The 23077-nt window shown below is 36.4% G+C and overlaps 1 protein-coding gene across 5 annotated transcripts in view; it reads left to right on the top strand.

The window, feature by feature from the left end:
- poe (E3 ubiquitin-protein ligase-like protein poe) overlaps positions 1-23077 on the top strand; it is a 214135-nt gene that overhangs the window by 83734 nt on the left and 107324 nt on the right. For all 5 annotated transcript variants that reach the window (XM_069839628.1, XM_069839627.1, XM_069839626.1 and 2 more), the window contains exons 36-44: positions 616-880; positions 2895-3092; positions 4306-4401; positions 4594-4719; positions 8394-8527; positions 8786-8943; positions 10465-10614; positions 16382-16592; positions 20185-20377. In XM_069839628.1, the coding sequence (XP_069695729.1) occupies positions 616-880; positions 2895-3092; positions 4306-4401; positions 4594-4719; positions 8394-8527; positions 8786-8943; positions 10465-10614; positions 16382-16592; positions 20185-20377 (1531 nt within the window). The remainder of the gene's footprint in view (positions 1-615; positions 881-2894; positions 3093-4305; positions 4402-4593; positions 4720-8393; positions 8528-8785; positions 8944-10464; positions 10615-16381; positions 16593-20184; positions 20378-23077) is intronic.

Raw genomic sequence — 23077 nt, 5'->3', positions numbered from 1 at the left:
CTGGTCACCTTACTAGAAAGATGAAAAGTGGTTTCATCAGAAAATACCTGGAATGAAGAAATTCATCATCGTTTTCAATTAAAATCTGCATACTTATGCAGAAATTCTTCCTACCTTGCAGCAACTGTAGTTGGTACGGATGAAATGTCAACCACTTGCGAAGAATGTTAACTTAAAATCAATGTACCATTTACGAATTTTAGGCCCACTTGGTGGATCTGTACGAAACTTTGTTCAATAATGCCATTGCACATTAATATGAAAATCAAGCTTTTCTGTCCTCTATAGCAGCCATTTCACCTCGACAATGAACAAATTTGTTTATATGCGCTATTATGAGGCACTGTTACCAACTAGGAAAATAGTATTGCCACAACTCTAAACTTCTTCAGTTTCTCCTTCCATTGGTGCTATTTTCATGCATCTCATATTTATAGAGCATAAATTGCATGTGTTCGAAACCGGAAAGGTCGTTTGTAGGAGCCTTGTACTTGTCAGTCCTTTCTGCTATTATTATATTATCGCAGTGTTATCATATCATCCCTGACTCTCTCTAATTAGAAAAGTAAGAAAAAAAAGTTATAATCTAAGATACATGATGGAATTTTTTTGCAGGATGTTAATGGACAAGTAGGAGGAGGTGGAGTATCTATTTATTATTCACATGCACTCCAACTCCTGTTCTTCAGCTATAGCCATGGAAAGAGCTTTATAGCACCACTGAAGTATATGGATAGTGGACTGCCTGCTGTTTTCATGATCAATCTAGGCAAGGCTGGAGGCAATGGCAACAAGGCAAACAATGCTCAGCCTCAACCTTTGTGTCAATGGAGTGAAGTTCCCAATCACCCAGGTCTTGTCTGCAGCGTCATGCAGAGCAGTGAGTACACTTATATTGAGTATTATCTGTTTCTACTACCCAGCAATACCAACATTGGAACTGTTTTCGAAAGATAAGGATATTTGGCTTCGAAAATGAAATGTGCGCATCCCCTGGTTTTATTGCCATTTTAGCTCTCTCTGTCTGACTGTGATGACAACAATGATGGTGGTGCTGGTGATAGCAGCAGTGGTAATGGCTGCTTCTGTTGAAAATAATACATAGAAATTGGTGGAATGATGGCATAAGAGAAACCTGCCCTGTTACCATATTTGCCTACCACAATTGTTTACACATTTTGAAATTTGATGTAGATTCTTTGCGATAATTTGACATCTAATCATTCAGATATAGCTAATAGTGGTCCTGTGTTCGATTTCACTGGATGGACGCAGTGAAGTCTTTTTATTTTAAAAGTAATTCGTTTTTTCCATCCTAATGCCAGTAGAGATTATACAGACATGAAAAGTTGTTGTTGTTGTTTTCTAATGCCAGGCATTTGACAATAAAGTCATTTGACCTCGTGCACTCCAATATTTTTCAAAGATATTGTCATGAGACATGAAAAGTAAAAATAAGAAATCGAAATATACATAACTACCACAAAAGTTTTTTTTATGGGTATAAACTCTGTTAAAATTTATTTCCTAGCATAATCACACACAATCACTTTTAAAAGTAAAACTATCTCAATATTATCAGAATATGGGGTATTTATGTGCAAGTGGGTGTCACTGCAACCTTGATGATTCGTGGAAAAGAGAAAGTGGCATATATTGTCTTAGCCAGTAAGAATCTGTCTGTATCTACTTTTATGTTGTGATAATACGAGCCTATTTTTCGTTTTGTTTGAGTAGTCTGCTTTTTTATTTGAAGGCAATATTCATTCACATGTGCTTTAAATATCACAGTGAAAGATTATAAATGTGTGGTGTTAACACATACAAGAACGAAAATAGTGTATAAAGTGTACTATAACTTCCAGATTCAAATCTCGAAAGGGAAGTAAAACACAAATATTTCGTCTACTACTGACGTTGCAGTTTGTTAGGAGCATACACATTCTGCTTGTGGAATTGGACTTTTCCTAGCACAAAAGAATTGCAAGAGGAACTAATACTTTCTTTAGTTCTTTAGTAATAGTAAAAGTCTCGTTTTTCATCGCTTAGGAAACATCATAATTGGCAGAAATGAAAAATGGACTTCGGTGATATTTGGTAATTGTGTCAGTGATGAGTAAAAGTAACAGAGTCTCACTTCTGCTCGAACTAGGTTTGTTTACCTGCTTAGATGCACCTTCTCTACCTTAACATCGTCTTCACTCTCAAATACATTTTTTTTAAGTTAGCATTATTGGTGATAGTGGCGCAGCATTAGCCAAATGGCTAGTGTGTTTGCATTCCACATTGGTAAACCAGGTTCGAATCCCAGTGATTCCAAGTGGAATTTGTGGTAGACGAAGACAGTGCTTGGTGGTAAATTTTTGCGAGGTAGGCTATACTCCAGTTTTCCCTACCAACAATCCACTATTGTTCTATTAATCATCATCATCATCATTTGTAGTGTGTGCTGTGTAGTAGTTTACCTCTCATTATGCATTGCCTACATTGAGGGGGGGGGGGGGGAGGAGGTGCGAAACTACAACTTCGGTATTTTTCTAACAGATGAGAATGCTTGAGCGAATGATGTAAAATCAAGTACCCACCGTTGAATTTATATATATTTATGTATATTAGTGATAGTTATATACTGAATGTTTAATGAAACATTGTTTTGAAAGCATAAATCTATTTAGGCCTATACAAACTAAATTTTATAATTTAGTATTTGTAAATTGGTATGTCTACCACATTAGAAAAGAAAAACTTGTTTCGTTTTATTATAGTATGTTTCTCTGAAGAAAGAAAACAAAGCTTATTATTCCTCTTTATCTATGGCTTAGATGACAGAGTAACTTTATTATAAGTCATTGTGACTTTTGCAGAGTATTACTTCTGAATTCTTACCATTTCAGGTAACAATCCAGTAATTCTTATGCTAAAGCCAGATACAGTTTTAGTTCAAGAAATAAAAGTTGTTCCTGCCAAAGCAAAGATCATGGATATGGTGGCCATTCGACACCCATCTTCTAATGCCGATCATCGTACTACACTGATTCTCTTGTGTGAAGATGGCAGTCTGAGAATCTACATGGCTGCAATGGAGCAGACAGGTATGTGTCTTACAAGGAGGAAGTATTGTTTTTAAATAATACATTGTTTATTCGTCTTATATTTTACAGCTTACTGCATTCAACAGCAGAGTCATTGCCTTGCAACTCAGAAGTTGACTACAGATTCTGGTTTGATTTCCAGTTATGGTGAAGTTGTATTTGTAATGTACAAAGCCAAGGTTCCTGATTGTTTTTCTCTGGATTACCTGGTTTCCCTTCATCACATCATTCAACTCTCACTCTCCATTTTTCAGTGTTCATTATCATTAACTCAAAACAATGAGGCTGATGTATCTGTATCTAGTGTACAGATGACATCAGTCTGAGAAAGCATAGTACAATTTTGAAGGGGTTTAATGGCACACTGGTGGGATTGCAGCAGAACCTTGAGATGTACAGATAGATGGCAGCATACACCTGAGTCACAATGTCTACAAGATTGTAATTATTTGGATTTAAAAAAAATTCCCACTATATGAGTGGTAGGCACAATAAGCCCACTAGAGGCTGCAGTGCTAGCCTTAGGGGTCTTTTGCTGTACCGAGAGTGAAGGGGGAGAAATTCCAGAGTTTGCATTTACGAAATTATTTAGTACTCTACCACGTGCATTTTGACAGATGAAACATATAAAATAAATATTGAGAATTCCAAGAAGAAAACATGAAAGATGAGGAAACACAAAGTATATATTATTGAACTAAGAGTTTATTCTGGCAATAAACTTACTTTGCGTTATATATTAATGGAACCTACATTTTCAGTGATAATTCTTCTTTATTGTACCACAATTGAAGATTCAAGCATCACCATCAGTCTAGAGATTTGCTTTGTTACATGCTTAGCAGAACATTCACTGTACAAATTCCCCAGAGAGAGACTTCTAGGAAGATGTTACAAAATGATAGTTTTCTGTGCATTTTTCATTGGTGTTAAGGGTGCTTGCGTGAAATGATGGAATGATAGAAGAGGAAATGGGAGTACCTCAAGGGTGCCTGTCCCAACATGTAAATGTCTCTGTAATAAATTACACTTAAATTCACTCGGATTTGAACCCAGCTTTATGACTTATAAAGCTGATGTTCCTGCACTTAATTTAACAGTGTCACTACTCTTGCTGTATAAAATTAGAATTTGTGATGTCTTATTTGTTTCAGCAGGTTTCTTGCATTTAAATCAACTTTGTTCTTATTTGCTTTAAATACGTATTTTTCAGGATTTTGGCTGTCTCCAAATGTACAGGCTGTTAGTACCATGACAGCCATGAAACCTCTGAGGAAGAAGAAAGTAACAAAAACAGGGAAACCACCTGGTAAGTGCAGTGTTGAAATAGTATGTTACAAGTGAAAAATATAAATACTTCGTAATTTATGTAGACAAGTAATATTGTTAATTAGTTAAACGCCACTTCTTTTAATATAAACAATTGGTAATTATTGGTAAAGATGATAATTGACAATTTAACAATGTGTGGTCTTATTTCAACAATATGTTTGTATTCCAGGAATGGTCACGTTCCCAATAGACTTTTTCGAGCATTGTCAAGCAATGAATGAAGTAGAATTTGGAGGCAATGATTTATTGCAAATCTATAACACACAGCAGATTAAGCATCGTCTGAATACTACAGGTAATATTGTGTTGTTATACTAATAAACATACTTACTTACATATGGCTTTTAAGGAACCCGCAGGTTCATTGCCGCCCTCACATAAGCCTGTCATCAGTCCCTATCCTGTGCAAGATTAATCTACTCTCTATCATCATATCCCACCTCCCTCAAATCCATTTTAACATTATCCTCCCATCTATGTCTCGGCCTCCCCAAAGGTCATGTTGTATGGATTCGTAACAAGCTGTTTTTTACGGTGATGGGTTGTTAGCCCTTCGCCCAACCCCCAAGCTGGAGGACCACCCCTTATCGGCTGTCCACGACTGCTTATTCAATATATTCGCAGCTACCCTCCATATCTGGAGGCTGTCTCCTCTATCTGCAACCTGAGGATGCGCCATGCCGTGGTGATAGGGACCCACAATACATGGACTAATAGACATCATCATCAAGTTTTAGGCCTATTAAGACCTGTTACAGAGACTACTCTTGCCAGCTTTTTTTTTTTTTTTTGCAAGGTATGTCTTGACACTAGTTGTTAAGAAATCCACTGGAATAGGTTTTTTTGTGGGCTGGTTATTGTTTCTTTTTTCGACATCTTGTCAGCTTTTTCATTGCGTTCTAATCCATTGTGGGATGGAATCCATTGAAAGTCAAATTGTTTCATTGAGAGCTTTTAGATGTTTCCGATTTCACAGTTCTGATAATCCTACTTGTCTGTGGTGTAATAATCATGATGAAGATCTGGAACACATTCTTCTATACTGTCCATCCATAAACCATAACAAAAGTAAATTAAAATCATCACTACCAGTTGCAGAAGACACAGCCCTACAGTATATATTGATTACACCCCAACTCTGGCTACTAGCAACATTCATCTATAATAAACACCAATCAAAATACCCCTCATTTCTCGTGAAAAACAACTGAATACACTACAGTGGACTATAGTGGACTTTATATTGTCAGCAAAAAGCTGGATACATTAAGAAGATTGAAGATTGAAGCTTTTAGATGTTTAAGGGCTTGCCTGATCTTGTGTATTACCAGTGACTGGGGTTGTTTATTTGAAGTAACTGCTTGAATGACAGCCATGGAATCTACCTGTAGCCGTGTTTCTGATACGCGGCTGCTTGATAGACAAGTGTGGCCAAAGAGATGGCTTCATTTTTTTCCATCGAAATTTATTGTGTTCCTTTTATCAATTGTATATTGAGAGAAAATTCTGCATTACACCCCAGTACCTGCTGTACAAGTTTTATCTGTCTTAATACTCATCCGTGTACACCCTCAGCCATTCATCTTTGGAATAGTTTTCATTAATCAATTATACGAATTGCACGTTTCAGCTCTTCAGGGTGTATATTTTTTTTGTGTTCTATAGATGTGAAGTTCCAGGGGTTGACAAGATTATCAACTGCTGAAGCATTAAATACTACTATATCTACAAGTCAATTTATCCAGGAATGATGCACATAAAACATAATTTTTAGTAAAGTATGAATGGGCTTATATTACTGAAATCAAAAACACAAAATGGCGTTCAGCTGGGAATTGATTCTGACGATTTTCTTTTAACTTTATTTCTTGCATAACATGAAGAGATAAATTAAATGAATATGATAATATTGTAACTTTCTATTTTACTTTGACAGCACACCCTGACAACAATGCGACTTTTATTCTTAATGAATCATCCTACAACAATGGGTATTCCATCAACACAGCAACACAATAGTCGTTATTGCACTCCACAAGACGACAATGACAATACACGTGTATTATTGAGAAGAACAACAGTGTACTCCTAATTTCAATTAATGTTCACAAAGCACTAAGTGCAGAACAAAACTGTCAGTTCACAATTCGCTTGCCTTGGCTAGTTCTTCTAGCTCACTGTTCAAGTTCACTGCACATCGAACTCAGGTCTTCTGGATATGTTGCACTCTCCTGATGCTGCCCCAGTTGCGGTTCTCCTCACGTCGAACCCCGGTCTCAAAGGCTGGCTTCCTTGCTCGCTTGAAGACTCACATAGAGACTGAGCTCCAAAGACACACTCAAATTCACTGCATATCGAACTCAGAACCACCTTGCTCGCTGCTGTCCAAGACTTGAAGGCTGACTGAAGGCTAACTAACTCTCTTGCTACTGACTCACTTCTGTTGGAAACTCACGGTGTTATTTATTTACCATGAACGTCTAGAACATTCAGCGTTGTAGAAGCTTCTGGGCCTCCACAACAATCCGTCTCAAGATGCTTCCTTGCTTCCGCTCAGTAACAGTCGCATTTTCTTACCTTGCTCCGCACCGCTCTGCGCGGTCACCATAGTCTTCTTTTCCCTTGCCCCGTACCGTGCTACAGCGCCCACCGAAGCTCGAGTCTCGTTTCCCCGTGCCTTCCCTCTCACTGGATGCACGCGCACACTCCCAAGGCAACCAGACGCGACCAGAATGTTCCAGATGGGTGCCACAATATTTTAGGAGAAATTAAATATTGGCATTGAACGACACATGTTACAGAGGTTTACAAGTACAAAATCATTTTAGTAAAATTATATTTCTTACATATATCTCATAGTTACGTCATAAATTGTACCAAAAACGTAAAAATCAAGAATATCTGTTGGGTACAGAATACAGATTACAGGCTATTTAGTATTAATGTAGAATGGATTCACACTCACTTCAAAGTTTATCTTCAGAGTGCAGTTTACACTTTAGTGCACATCCTGGATGGACTCACACTCACTTTGAGAATCATCTTCACTGATGTTTACTGAGTTTCATAACTACGCAAGGATGCATGGGTTTCTTCAATTGGCTACCCTGCCCCTCTGTTTACAAGATATTGAAACAAAACTACGTAATCAAGTAGATTTTAAAACGGAGAATTGAATTAAACATTCTCCTGAAAAAGGGCCTATAGACCTATGGACCCATTTTCCGGCTACTATCTCAATTTTATACTGTAATTTAATGTAGGTTTCACCCTTGCTGGTTGTTCCTCTTTCCCAATTAGATATAAAAATCAGTCTTTTTCCTCATTTTAAGCATAATAGATTTGATAGCTTTCAATTTCAACCTAGGTCCATCTACATTGGCGCCTGTGGCAGTCATTTTTAAGTATAGAGAGATTGTCATTAATTGTCTCTGATACTTTTTAAAATGGGGAAAAGAAGTGAAAACAGCTTGAAGAGACATTACTATTTGAGTCAGAATTATCCATTTCAAATGTTTCCATTGTCTTGTCTTCAAAATCTAACCTTAAACTGCATTTACTTTTTAATTAATAGTTAAAATGCATTCATGGAATTAACGGTAATAATATTAATAAATTTTAATACCTTTGCTACTAACTAATATTGTTTATTTTAGTGATATGAGCGTTTACAGTAATAAATAATATTATTAACTAATAAATTTTATGAAACAGAATACTAATAATTTTAAGTAATATTATTAGCTTTTTACTACTAATATTAATTTATTAGTTTTATGAAACAGGTCCCTGGTTAGCATTATAAGAATATATATTTCCTTTCTTTCGCTTGTGTCTGAGTTAGAAGGCTGAAAATCACTGCATTAGCTGATCATAGTTCTTAAAGTCTATAATATAAATTAGTGCAATATTCTCAGTCATTACCTTGGTTCTTACAGTAGCTTACAGTTATATATTTTGCTTTTATAGGTATGTATGTTGTTTCAACAAAGCCGGCAGGATTCAGCATTGAAATAACAAATAATGACACTTCATTAGTAATGACTGGAGTCCGTATAATGCTTGGTACCCAGGATTCACAGAGAGCACCGTCCTATGTAGAGGTAAATTAAATTTTAGTTTGTAAACCTTAGAGGATTGAGTACATCGCTTTAAGTGCAGAAAGGCGTATAAAATGTCTTGCAACTATATATATACATTTTAATGATTGTGTCAGGATTTTTATTCACCTATTAATGTAGTTATCCACATACTTCATTTACATATTAATCTCTTCATTTATTCGTGTATTTTAATTTGTATGTAAATAAAGTAATAATTAAACTTGTGTAGCAGGGTTTGAGATACAAATTTATTTGTAGGTATTTGGCCGGAGTATCCAGACGAATGTTGCGAGAAACCGTTGGTTTGACATGCCATTCACGAGAGAAGAGAGTCTTCAAGCTGATAAGAAGTTGATTCTCACATTTGGGCCCTCACAAGACCCTGAAGGAGTTACAATGGTGGATTCTATTAAAGTGTATGTTTCCTTTCATTGGATTTATATTGTATATTTATCTGTTTTGTACATGTTAGCTGTATGTTCCATATTTTGTGCAGAAAACATCTAAATTGTGAAGTCTGTGTATGTTTAAAGAATTGAATCATGGAAAATGTTATGTCATCTAGAGGACAACCCATCATATATGCTCGTAGATCGACTCAGTGGCATAATTTAGGAGGAGTTACAAGCAGGACTTGTGCTCTGAGGCAGCACGTCGACATGAGTTTGAATCCTATGTGAATTGATTACCTGGTTGCGGTCCCCCCCCCCCCCACTTCCGAAGATTTTATCCAACAACTGAAAGCCGATTATCAGGTAGTCTACAGTGAATTGTTGGACTCACATCTCTGTTAGCATTTCCCCTAATGCTAGATAACAGCACAGTTGATACTGTGTCATTAATTATCTAATTCAAATTAATACAGATCACCTCTGGTAGCACAGTACTGGTGCAGAATCTTATCATTTCAAGGACGTGAGTTCGATCCCCAGCATTGATTGTGATAGATAATTGAGGTGAACATGGTTAGAAGATGAGGATTTTTCGTAACGTCCTACTTTGCTCAACCTTACAAATTTCATTTTACTTTCACTCCCATTTATCATCATTTCACATTATAAAAATTGTAGTACAGGGTAGCATTCGAACTTTAGTGATACTTAATGGAGATGGATAGCCAGAAATACTGCTTTCCTATGCAGCACTGGTGCTGGAAGGTATGCCTAGGGTTGACATATAATTCTGTTGACCTATCTTTGGTGCTGTAAATCACACATTGAAGTTCATTAAGGTTATTTGATTGGATGTCGCAGCATACTTTACTACACTACCATTTTTTCGAGTCCTATGTTACATGTACACTTAAAGGCAAAAAGAATGGGCCAACTCTTGGTTGATAGAAATGCTAAGTTCTATCGTGCATTTCACTTGTGTAAACGCACTGCACTTCAAGGCTTTGTTGTGGTGTCTCTTAATTGAAAGTCGTCCGTCTACAATGTAGTCAAGCTTACGAGCTGTGTGTGGCCCAGTGGTAAGATGTCTGACATCCGTACCAGAGGTTGTGAATTCACCTCCCGGTATGGTAAAATAATTTTTTTTAATTTTAGTTCTTAATTACATGAGATAGAACTAAAAATTGTTATTTCATCAATAATGATGAACATGAGAAATTAATTATTATCAGATGGCATTGCTATGTTTAACAAATGAGTGAAGAGTTATAACATAACCAATTATAATAGAGGACTCATGTAGAAGATATAATGTTAAGATAAAAACTTACAAGAGGAACTTAGAAACATTTGGTTATACAGATGACTAAACTATAAAGAAAGAAAGTCGAAAAAGATGATGATTTATTGTATACTGTAATTTCGGAGTTTCATTATTTCATCATCATAATTAAAAGAAATATCACAAGATAATTGTGGTTATTTGTTTAGTATAGTGTTCAATTGTTTGTTGTGTATTTTACATGAATATCTACTGTTGTATAGGTATGGGAAAACAAAAGATGCTTTTGGTTGGCCAGAAGAAACAGAGGATCTTGCAAGTACATCAGCTGCTGCAACCCAGACAGCTGCAGGAACAAGCACAGAAACAGACAATGTGGCTGTTGCCCCAGTACAGCTTACTTCATTGGACAGGTGTGTTCTCATTTCTTAATAGAATGCACGCCACTTATTATGATCACTTTTGAATGTTGCCAATCTGATAACATAACAATGGGCCAAAAAACATTTTCAGTGTGAGACAATACTATACTATCAGCATTTCAGAAAATCGTCTGTTGTTGTTGTATTACCTTTTCTTTTCACCACACACAGTTACACAACACAAGACTGTCAATCAGTCCATTGTTCTTCAGAAACATATCAAAACAATCCACAAACCACTCAACACTATTAAAAAGCCAGCTGCGCCCAGTAAAAGACAACCAGGATTTCAGAACACCAGGATTCTAAAGATCCCATGTGAATGCAGACAAACGTACATAGGGCAGACTGGTTGCACTATAGACGACAGGTTGAAAGCACATAAGAGACACCTTAAACTACATTACCCCGACAAATCAACCGTGGCTCAACACAACATAGGAAATGAGCACAGGATCCTGTTCAATCAGACCAAGATCGTCAAGAAATCAAATCACTATTGGGAACGAGTAATCCTGGAGGCCATTGAAATGAGATTAGAAAAGAACAATTTCAATAGGGATGGTGGCCTGCAACTCAGCAAGGCATGAACCTCAGCCTTGAACAGACTAAAGTCCTCGCGAGAACCTACATCAACATCACAAGAGGAACACCGGTAGGGGTGGAGCTTATGAACACACAGCATTCCCTGCCCCGAATTGGTCCCACCGCTAGCCAATCCCTCATCATCTGACCGAACCAATTTATATATATATATGAGAGACATTCAGACATCGGTATCATCAGTTCCCTGAAGATGGCTGCAGAGTCAGTAGCCGGAAGCTTGGAGTATTCCACAACTTTAATTGGGCTGATAGCCCGTGAATCCATCATTATAGTCCATTGTAGTTTACACTCTTTATCACTTTCATTCTTGAATGGATAACTGTGTTCAAGCAAGGCCTGATTAGCTTTTCTTTACTGGTCTCAGTTTTTAACAGCTTTCACGAAAGTGTTGTGAAATTTATGACTGCACTGCTTCATTGCATTGACTCATTTTCGGTATTTTGTCATAGTGCTTAATAATTGAAAGTTATTTTTGTTGTTTAAATCTTTACTTTTATTTTGCACACTTGCCATAGTTTACTACAACAATATGACCATCAGAAATCAATAACTGAAACTAAACTCTTAATATCTTTGGTCTTATTATTAGCAATTCTAAAAAGAGAAAGCTACCATAAAATTTTTAGGGTCTTGGAGGGAGGGGGTGAATGCCACTGCATTGTGTTTCAGTTACCTCTGTCTCTTTCTTGAAAGTTGTGCAAGCCAAACTATGTGTGTTTTGTTGTTTGAGAGGGAAAACCATTCTCTTCAACTGTCGATTGCCCTTGACAAATCATGACGTTGACCAGAGAGATGTATTACATTCTATATTTCCAATGCATAATCATGGACAAAATTCATAAATCTGCAAAAAAGTAATAACATAAACCGAATTGTTGATTACAATAAACAAGAGATTTGCAATGTTTTAGTAGTTCCCTGTGCAGAATTTTATGAAAGTGATAACATTAGCTGATTGATAATATTATCCATGATTACAATAAGCAGTATGTACTATACATAATATTACAGGAATTTATTGGACTTTAGAATGGACATAACAGTTGTAACTGCAGTCCAGATTAATATGCAAAATGCGTGTTGCAAGTGACATTCTGGCATATTAATGTTCTTTGAAAATTGTGTGTTAATCGACCATTTTATGTGTTAATATAAACTGATATTAAATATTTTCAAAGCACAGATTTATTAAGAAGGAGACATTTTGTTTTGCAATAATGGTTATTGGAAGGAAAATCATAAATCATAATCATTAAACACTAAATGCTTACATGAGTTTGCAATCATATCCTTCCATTTCTGTGTACTGCTAAGGCATTATGTTGTACAAAGTTTTTTTATTATTATTTTAGGCTAATTTTATTTTATTTTATTTTTTTTTTTACTAATGACTGGTACTTAACTCATATGAAGCCAGTTGTGTAGACCAATTTACCGACAGAGTCGAGTAAAAAAAACATTACACTATAATAAAATATTTTACACTAATCGTGTAAAAATTTTGGATAGGGAAAATTTCAGAATTATTTCCGTTATATATTGCAATAATAGAGAATGTGGTAAATTTACTTACATGATATGGTGAGATTTGCCTAAAGATGTCTCCACCCGGAGATCCGATTGGGGGACAGTTTTAACTCCGGAATGTTTATCTTTAGGACTCATACTCATGTATGTTGTGGCTTACATGTAACTGTTTTCTTAACGGGCACCAGTTTTTACAATGTGGCAGTTACATCACCCAACTTAAACCCCCATTATGCAAGGGGGACCACACCTGTCGTTGGTCAACGGGTCCTTCGGACCTAGCCGGGAGGATTAAATAGAAATAGAATAGAAACAGCCCTAAACAAAGTATATGAATGGAGCTCCAAAAACCTCATGACTATTAATGTAGAAAAAACAACTTGTGAATTATTTACACTAAAATATAAACCAGTGAATATTAACATAAATTATAATGACAAACCACTCAAAGCAGTTGATGATGCCAAATACTTGGGCATCACTTTCGACAGAAAACTTAGTTGGAAAAAACATATAACAAACATCTCAGAAAAGGTTGAAAAGAAACTGCAAATCCTGAAAAGGTAGCTGGTGCTAAATGGGGCTGCTCAAGGAGAGTCCTTAATACAACATACAAAATGTATATTAAACCAAACCTCTTGTACTGTTCTGAAGCATTAATAACAGCAGCAAATTCTAACATCAATAAACTTGAACAAATACAAAATCAGACTCTTCGCCTAATTACTGGAGCAGTTAAATCCACGCCTGTTGATGCCATGCTTGCCTTAACACGGATCCCATCAATAACAACAAAAATAGAAGAACAAGCACTGCTCCAACATGAGAAAATGTTATGACTGCCAAACTCTAAATGGACAGAAAAGAACCTCTCTTCTTCAATCCTTAAAATTCATAGTAGTTTCCTGGAAAAGGTAACACAGATTAAATCCAAATTGAACATTCCTAACACCAGAGAAAATTTACTTATAAGAGAAAATCCATTGGAATTATTGCAACCTACCTTCAGTTTGGAATTAACAGAGGAAATAAGTAAATTAGACACACCAAAAGAAATACAAAAACTTCTAGCACTGGAAACGATCAATACTAGATACCCTACAGAAGAATGGTTTCACATATATACTGATGGATCCACCACAGAAAACCTTACTGGAGCTGGAGTTACATGTACACATTTTTCCTTTTATCATTCTGTTGGCAGAGACACAACAAATTATGATGGTGAAATAGAGGCTATACACATTGCTCTCTGACTATTATTAAATCTTCCCTTAAATAAATATAACAAGACAGTAATTCTTTCAGATTCTAAAGCTGCAATTCAGGGAATATGTTCAAATGTTACAAAGAAGTCAACAAAAATAAGAGAATGCTACAAAATGTTAACACAACTCCAAAACTTTAATAAGATTGTCCATCTCCAATGGATTCCAGCACACTGTGGAGTCATGGGGAATGAAACCGCAGACACACTTGCAAAGAAAGGCACAACAATAAAACAAAATTCTAAATTTAATTTCTCATATTCCTCAATAAAATGCTTGATCACTACAAAATTTTCTCATTCATACCTACAAGAAATAGAATCAAAGCTAAAGACAAAAAATGGATTACACTACTTTCCAACCCAGATATAATCCCCCAGAGACCAAGGAAAACAGCAGTTGCAGCCTTCAGACTATTGACAAATCATGACTGTCTAGCAAGTCATCTCTACAGAATAGGTATCTCGGCTTCACCAATATGTGTCCTGTGTAACAATCCAGCAGAAATGAATGAAGATCACTTGAAGACCTGTGAAGCATTAAGATCAGAAGAAACTACAGTTCAAAAGTGTTGGAAAGCACGACTGCTAATGGCTTCATTGCCAGATGCAAGGCACTAGACAACAACAACAACTTGCATGATATCCAGCCCATTATAAATTATATTAACTACAGTAATTATATATTCATAGTAAATTTCGGTAAATTTTTGTGCACATTTCAATATTTGTGTATATGTTTATATCAAGACTAGTAGTGATAAATTATCCCATCCACTAGTGGAGTTCAAGAATAGTGCATTTGCCTACTGGTCTGGAGCTGTGCACAGGCGTAGTTACTGCTTGAGCTGATTACTAGGTTGGATTTTCCCGAGGTTTTCCCAAACTGTAAAGTGAATGTCAGGTAATCCCATTGTGAATCCTTGGCTTCATCTTGCCGATAGCTACTAGCTATCCCAATATCATCGACACCAAATAATCTATAGTTGATATAGCATAATTAAATAACGAAATTATATATATATATATATAAAACCTCTGATGAGGTTCTAGCTGATACGTACATCCAGTGCTTTTTGCTTTTTTTTTTTCTGCCGTTCCTGCACTTTTTTGAAGTGAATATGTGTATAAGTTTGGTCCAGTACTAGGGTGCCATCCCAGAAAGTCGACTGACACATTTTCAGGCCTGTTTTGTCCTTCTTATAATTTCTAAACTACATGCCTTATTCCAGTGAAGTAAGTGGTGATCGACAAAAGAAGGATCAATGTATCCAAGAGTTGGAGCAAGTGATGTCATCTAGTGATATGCGGTAGATTGGGAGTTGAGGCACAAATTGGCGGGTTGTGTGACAGCCGAGGCAGAGTAACTCTAGAATATGAAGCGATAGATCATTCACAGTGGTGTCAAGTGATTCGTAACGGTTACAGTCTCTTATTGATCAACAATAACAGTCGACAAGTTAAATTGTAAAAATTCGTGAGTGGAGTTGAGTGAAGAGAGAAAATTCACAATGTCGAGGTATATGCAGTCCAAATGGGGTCCTGCATGTAAGCAACTGGTAGCAAACAATAGAGCACTATGGATGCTATAGCACAGACATGTTTACTAATACAAGATGACTACTCCCAGAGACCTGTTTCATAAAAGTTTACTATAATGTGTACTAGTAAATCTTCGTTATTACTAAACTATTTTTCTGGTTTGTGTTTCATATAACTACTAGAGTTAAATAAATAATTGTTATAGTAAATATCACCTTTGGGGAGGCCGAGACGTAGATGGGAAGATAATATTAAAATGGTAGAGACTGGATTAATCTTGCTCAGAATAGGGACCAATGGCGGGCTTATGTGAGGGCGGCAATGAACCTCCAGGTTCCTTAAAAGCCAGTAAGTAAGTAAGTATAGTAAATTTCATCTTATTGCACCTTTCTGAAGAAATACAAATTAAATCCATGTTAATATCAAAGGATTAATTATGTTTTTAACATTTTTTTTTTTCTGAACTCTGTTTAGGCCTTTAATTTCTAGTGCACTGTGTAATGATCATCTCCCTGTCTGCTCCATTATTTTAAACAGAATTCCACCATCTTTTCCTCTTGAAAAAAAAAAAAAGCACTGTGTACATCTGTTATCAGACAGTACATCTCACTGGACAATATGTGTCAGAGGAAGAACAATTATTTATATTCATCTGAAGTCTGATTAGTGTAATATGTTACTGTCAGAGATGTATGCAGTGATGAAGGGGGAAAGGAACTGGCCATCCTTCCCCATTACCTCCTGGCTTAGTTGCCTCAAACGATGTCTTATTGGTGTCATGAGGTTCATGACTAAACAATATTATGTATCTTTCAGAATGATATCAGGAGTCCTGGAAGTGCTGGATGGCTGCTTCACATTATTTGGCAGTGCAACAACAGACGAGAATAAAGTGGCACAGAGATCAACAGCTGTTGATGTAGCTACACAACTCCTTACCTTGCCGACGCCAGTATGTGTTCAGCTTCATACAAAATGCCTTCTTGCAGCCTTGCATCCCACACGAACAGCATATCACAGCTACAAGGTAAGTTTCGTTATATTAATCCATCATATGTGAAGATTGTAGGATCATTTGTAGCTGATGGCCTGTCTTAATGTGGACTGGGATTTTGTTGTCAAAACATCCTGTGAAGTGTGTGTAGACAAAGTGAAAGATGTCATCCATTGGAGTCTAGTTGTTCTCATGCTTGTCTGTAAATCCAAGTATCATGGGTGCAAACTTGCCCAAAAGACATTATTTCCATTTTGTTACTGTTCATTATGTCTGATGCTCGTTAGATTGATGATCAAATACAATAAAATCTCGTTATTTTGAAATTGGTTAATTCAAAGTAGTGCATATTTTAAAGGACTGGTTGTTCCTCAGTTTAATATAGAAGGATTTGTGTGCTTTATAATGTGGTTAATTCGAAATATGGTTAATTTTATTTCGAATGTATATGAGGACTCATCCCATAAACACAATTTTTTAAATTCGAAATCACAAAATAGACATTTTTGTGTTTCGTATTTGATCACCTGGAATCGCACCAGTGATCATAATATTGTTTGAGAACGTTGCTGTTGGCTAGACCCATTATTGCAATAATAAGATAATGCAATAGCAGTGATTTGTTTGAAGCAAGAGTTGGAATACACCGAAAGGTCTCTTGTAACGTTTTATTTACTATCACAAATGTCACATTAGGATAGCCGGCAATAAAATTATACCGAAAATATCCATGTAAATATAAATTATCGAAAAATATATGGATGTGGAAAGCAACGGGAAGCTACCGCATTTATCCTTCCCAAGAAAAACTACAAACATGGCTGAGAAGAAACTGTCTACTGAAGGATGCACTGGAAGGAATGGTGAACAGGAGAAGAGTTAGGGGCAGAAGAAGATATCAGATGATAGATGGCATTAAGATATTTAGATCATACGCGGAGACTAAGAGGAAGGCAGAAAATAGGAAAGATTGGAGAATGCTGGATTTGCCCATGGGCAGAACATGTATGTATGTATGTATGTATGTATGTATGTATGTATGTATGTATGTATGTATGTGAATGGTGGGAAAAGTTTTCTGAGAATGGCTGCTAGCACTGGAAAGAAAACTGGCTTGTAAGAGTAGAAATGTCCTGCTTATACTAAGACCAAGTTTCCCTCACAATCAAGAACTGTCATTAAAATATGTGTCACTGCTGAATCTACTGCTTGATACCATCAGTCATACACAGCCTTCGAATGAAGAAGTCAGAGCTTGCTTTAAAGCTATGCATATTGGAAATGACTAGTGAGATTCCTTTCGAGATGTATTAGAAAATTGAATACAATGGATATATTTAAGGCTCTATTAGTGATAGTGTAGTCAGAATGAACAGTGCTGACGGATATGTGTGAAAGCCTTTGATGTAATTCAGGTCTAAAGCACTAAAACAGCAGTTTAAAACAGGTCGATTGACTATTAAAAACCTTAATGATTCGGAAACTGGAGTGACGTGACAAGTTAAGTCAATTCGCGATTTTTTCAACTTTTTTGCTATCCTCCTCCCCAGATAATTTTCATATCATTAGTCTTATAGACTCTCAGGCAGGTTTCTCTCTCCTCCACCTCCTGCTGTAGATAATTCGAAGTGTGTGTGTTTTTTGTCCCAAGCACTTAGAATTAACGAGGTTTTACTTTGTGAATATTAGAGTTTCATCAATTAGTTGAGTTTATTATAATGAGTTGTCGACCAGATTTTACATTTTGCAGTGGTGAGCACTCAGATGAAGCTACCGAAGCTGTGCTCCAGTATATTTTGATGTTTGTTATTTTTAGTATTAGATTTGAGTATACGAGGGCTATTCAGAAATCAACTTCCATTTGGCTACAAAAAAAAAAAAACCACAAACAATGTTACAAACTATTTATTGCCTGGAAAACGTTCCTGGATAGTGACACTATTTTTCAACATAGTTGCCATATAAATTCAAGCACTTGTCATAGCATGGGACTAGCTTGTGTATTCCTTCTTCATAAAAGGATGCCGCCTGTGTACTCTGCCAGGTTTTCACTCCGTCCATGAGCTCATTGTCATTGAAGTGCTGAGTAGATAACCAAGTTCTTTATCTTGGGAAAGAGGTGGTAGTCACTTGGCACCAAGTCTGGACTGTAGGCAGATGTTCGAAATTTTCCCATGTGTACTTGTCCAATAAAGCCTTTGTATGAGCAGCAGTATGGGGCCTCACATCGTCATGAAGAAGGACACACTTGGAGAGCAATCTGCGGCGTTTGTTTTGGATTGCTCTCCAAAGCTTCTTTAGTGTTTCACAATAAACATCTGCTGTTGTTGTGGTCCCAGGCACCATAAACTCTGTCAACAATACTACTTTTTGATCCCAAAAAACTGTAGCCATTATCTTCCAGTTCGAGAATGTTTGTTTGAATTGTTTTGGCTTGTTTGGGGATTGGGTGTGCATCCACTGCTTCGACTGTTCTTTGGTCTCAGCATTCACGAACTGTACCCATGTCTCATCTTCTGTCACGAATCTGTTCAGAAATTGACCACCATCATTGTGGTAATGCTGAAGGAACATTAAGGTCGAGGTCATTCTCTGAGCTTTATGTTGGTCAGTGAGATTTTTCGGCACCCATTGTGCACAAAATTTGTGAAAACCTAACCTTGCCATAAAAATTTCATAGAGACTTGTCCTTGAAATTTGTGGGAAATTTTCAGAGAGTTCAGAAATTGTGAAATGACGTCTTTCATGCACAGTGTGTTCAATTTGTTGAACGAGTTCATCAGTCACAATTGAATGTCGTACTGGACCTCCCTCATTGTGCACATATTCACGTTCATTCTTAAATTTTTTACACAAGTCCCGTACAACACTATCAAACATAATTTTGCCATAAACACGACACAATCGACGGTGAATCTCAGGAGTGTTAACTCCTACGTGAAGAAATCGAATAATCAAACGGACCCCACAACTCGCGGGACGAGTAATAATCGCGTCCATTATCAACAGCTGTTTCTCACAGACTTCTGAACGGAAATGAGTGTGCGATGCATGAGAGCATTATTACGTTTTTACTCATGCTACTGCCCTAGCGCCATGTTCCTGCAACAATCTAGCAATCCACAATCGACAATCAGAAGTTGATTTCTGTAGAGCTCTCATATAAGTCGAAGTCTGGATTTTGTAATTTAAACACTCAGTTGCCTGAAGTAGCCAGTCATGAGTCCAACAGAGTAGTTGATACCTCTCTGCTTAAACTGTGATGTTTCTTTTGTTTCTCTTTCTCTTAAATTAGTTGTGTTATAATATATTCAAAACTAATTACAATCGAAGGATCTGATTTTGTAATTTAAGCCCTCAGTTGCCTGGAATAGGCAGACATATTGAACCTAGGCGACCCTCCTCTGTTATACCTATCTGCCGTGATAATGAAACCTGTAGGTAGCTTCTAAGCATTGGAAATGTAAAGTTCCAGGACATAGTGGAATACCCATACATTTATTTCTGTTCATAAATGTGGTCTGTACCGAAGACTAAGGAAATGTAATAATTATATGAACTGTGATTTCCTCAAGTATTGGCAGTTTTTCAAGGTGTGATTAATATTGCATTTATTTTATTGCAGGACCAGGCACTGCTTAATCACATTCACCAGTCACTTGCTGCTTTGAGAGAAGTTCAAGATCCAAGGGATCTCGATGCAGAAGCTTTCTATCGACTAGTTTTGACTGCTAGAGGTGTGGCTGTAGCAAGACCATATAATTTAGCCAAATTTGCAGATCAGCAAGATAAGACACCAGTGAGTGAAGAATCCCCAGGTTAGTAAAAATGAATTGTTTGTTTGAAAAAATTTGTTATTTTTTAATTGTCTTCTAATATCATAATTTTAAGCCTGTTTTGTATATTATGTTGTATTATATTCGTGTTGATCAATAGTGTGTATGTGCATGTGTGTGTTTGTGAGAGTGTGAGAGGGAAAAAAGAGGGGGAAGGGAGGGAGAGAGAGAGAGAGAGAGAGAGCATGCAACATCCGAAACCTCAATCCTTAATTTTTTGGGGAACAAGGAATGAAAACGATAAATGCGGGAAAACAATGATACCGGGAAACCATAAAAATTACCATATTTAGGTGTATAATAGACACAACAGAGTTATGAACGTATCCCAGTGTTCCCTAGATGATTTAAGGGGAAATATCCACATAATTAATTTTTAACAATAATCATAAATAATACAAAATCATAATGGATGTGTGTCATAATATTTTATTCTTGTTTGTAAACTTGCGATAAAAAATCTTTTGTTTGTTTAAATAGTTTATAAAACGAACAACAGAAGGGTTAATGATTACATTGAATGCGCTCTTATTAGAACGTGATGTACACTATTTCTTGCAGAAAAAATATGCAATTAGCTTTCGTTTCGTGCACACTTTACATCTAAATTCTATAGTGTATTTCTGATAAGAACGATACTGAAGTAAACAGAAAAGTGGAGTTTTACCACCTCCCACACCATCGTACCAAGTCATGCGTGTGATGAGGATGACGTAGAAATTAGTTCACTATTTCTTACGAGATGTTGGTCATTACTAATAATTTAGACAGAAATTAAGTATGTGAAAATTATAAACCCAGATTCGTGATGCGTTCAGAATGGAGATATATGTTACCACAAATCCATTCCCATAAAATTAATACTACTGTTTAAAGTATGCGGGCTTCCATTAGCCTATACTGTTGTATTACATGCAACTAGAACCTGCGTCACAAATTAGACCTGTATCATATTGCATGAAAATAATGCCGAAACTTGTCTAGCTCTTTAGTAACTCTACAAAGATACGTCTCCTGTATGTGTCTAAGCATATAAATATGTATTGGACATAAACAATGTACAGGAACACTTGCCACTGTGGAGATCAGCAACTGTGTTGTACCACAGCCAACTCTAAACAAGTCACAGCATTAAGATGACAAATCTCGTAGGTAAGATGATGCATAATATTCATTCAGTCATTTCATTCATTTAATGTTCTGCCCAAGGCTAGGTCTTTCACTGCAAACCCAGTTTTCTCCATTCTTTCCTATTTTCTGCCTTCCTCTTTGTTTCCTCATATGATCTATATATCTTAATGTCGTCTATCATCTGATATCGTCTTCTACCCAAACGTTTCTCCCATTCACCATTCCTTCCAGTGCATCCTTCAGTAGGCAGTTTCTTCTCATCCAGTGACCCAGCCAATGCCTTTTCCTCTTCCTGATCAGTTTCAGCATCATTCTTTCTTCACCCACTCTTTCCAACACAGCTTCATTTCTTATTCTGTGTGTCCACTTCACATGTTCCATTCTTCTCTATATCCACATTTCAAATGCTTTTATTCGCTTCTCTTCACTTCGTCGTAATGTCCATGTTTCTGCCTCATAATGCCACACTCCATACAAAGCATTTCACTAGTCTTTTCCTTGGCTCTTTTTCCAGAGGTCCGCAGAAGATGCTCCTTTTTATATTAAAAGCTTTCTTTGCCATTGCTATCCTCCTTTTGACTTCCTGGCAGCAGCCAGCATAATATATTCCATAATAATACTGTATCAAGTGTTTATACACCTTCACATCATTCCTGTGTGGAAAAATATGATTAATCAATAAGTTACTGTTCAGAATCTAATACCTGTCTTCATAGCACAGATCATACGTAGTAACTAATTTCCGCATTAACTGACTCTACCAAATGCGCATGAAGAGTTTGCACTCTGCACTAAGATGACAAATCACGTCATGTATCATGGCGGCATAATACATTTTACGTTTCTCCACGAACTTTGACACAGTCTCCAGATCACAATCTTCTGCATCCTCTTGCTTCAAATATGATAGTGGAGAGCAAAAAGTTCGCCCTTTCAAAGTAAAAGAATACTATCCATGCAGGAAAATATGGTGTTGGGACTGTTATTTCTCAACAATCATTGCAATAAAACGATACTTTGAGGAACGATAGACCCGAGAAAAAATAACGATATTTATATGGGACTATTTCTGGAACCAAAAAGAAGGGAACAAAAAAGGCAATAAAATGACGATAACAGGAACGATGCATCAAGGTTCCACTGTAGTAAGTTACTATAAAGTCTTAATTTTAGTCACAGTCTGATTGATATATATATATATATATATAGAAGAGTTTTGCAGTATAGTCTACTAGTACAACACAAAGGTTGTTGAATGTCATAAATTCACCTATAGAATAGAAGGCGTGACAAATTAGGCACTGTTATAATTTGGCCCTAAATAATCTTATGTTTTGAGTCTGATTTTTTATATCCATAGGGAGGCTATTAAAAATTTTTACTGCCATATAATGCAGTTCTTTTTGATAGCATGCTAGACTTGCCGATGGAGTATGAAAGTCATTTTTATACATATTTATGTTATGAACTTTGAATTAGTTACAAAGTTTTTGCGATTACATACAAGGAAGTTTAATAATGAGAAAATATACTGACAAGACATGGGCATTA

The sequence above is a fragment of the Periplaneta americana genome, chromosome 11 (assembly GCF_040183065.1).
Source record: "Periplaneta americana isolate PAMFEO1 chromosome 11, P.americana_PAMFEO1_priV1, whole genome shotgun sequence".
In the NCBI taxonomy this organism is placed as follows: domain Eukaryota; kingdom Metazoa; phylum Arthropoda; class Insecta; order Blattodea; family Blattidae; genus Periplaneta; species Periplaneta americana.
The sequence above is the reverse complement of the archived record's forward strand: the minus strand, read 5'-3'. Positions and strand labels throughout refer to the sequence as shown.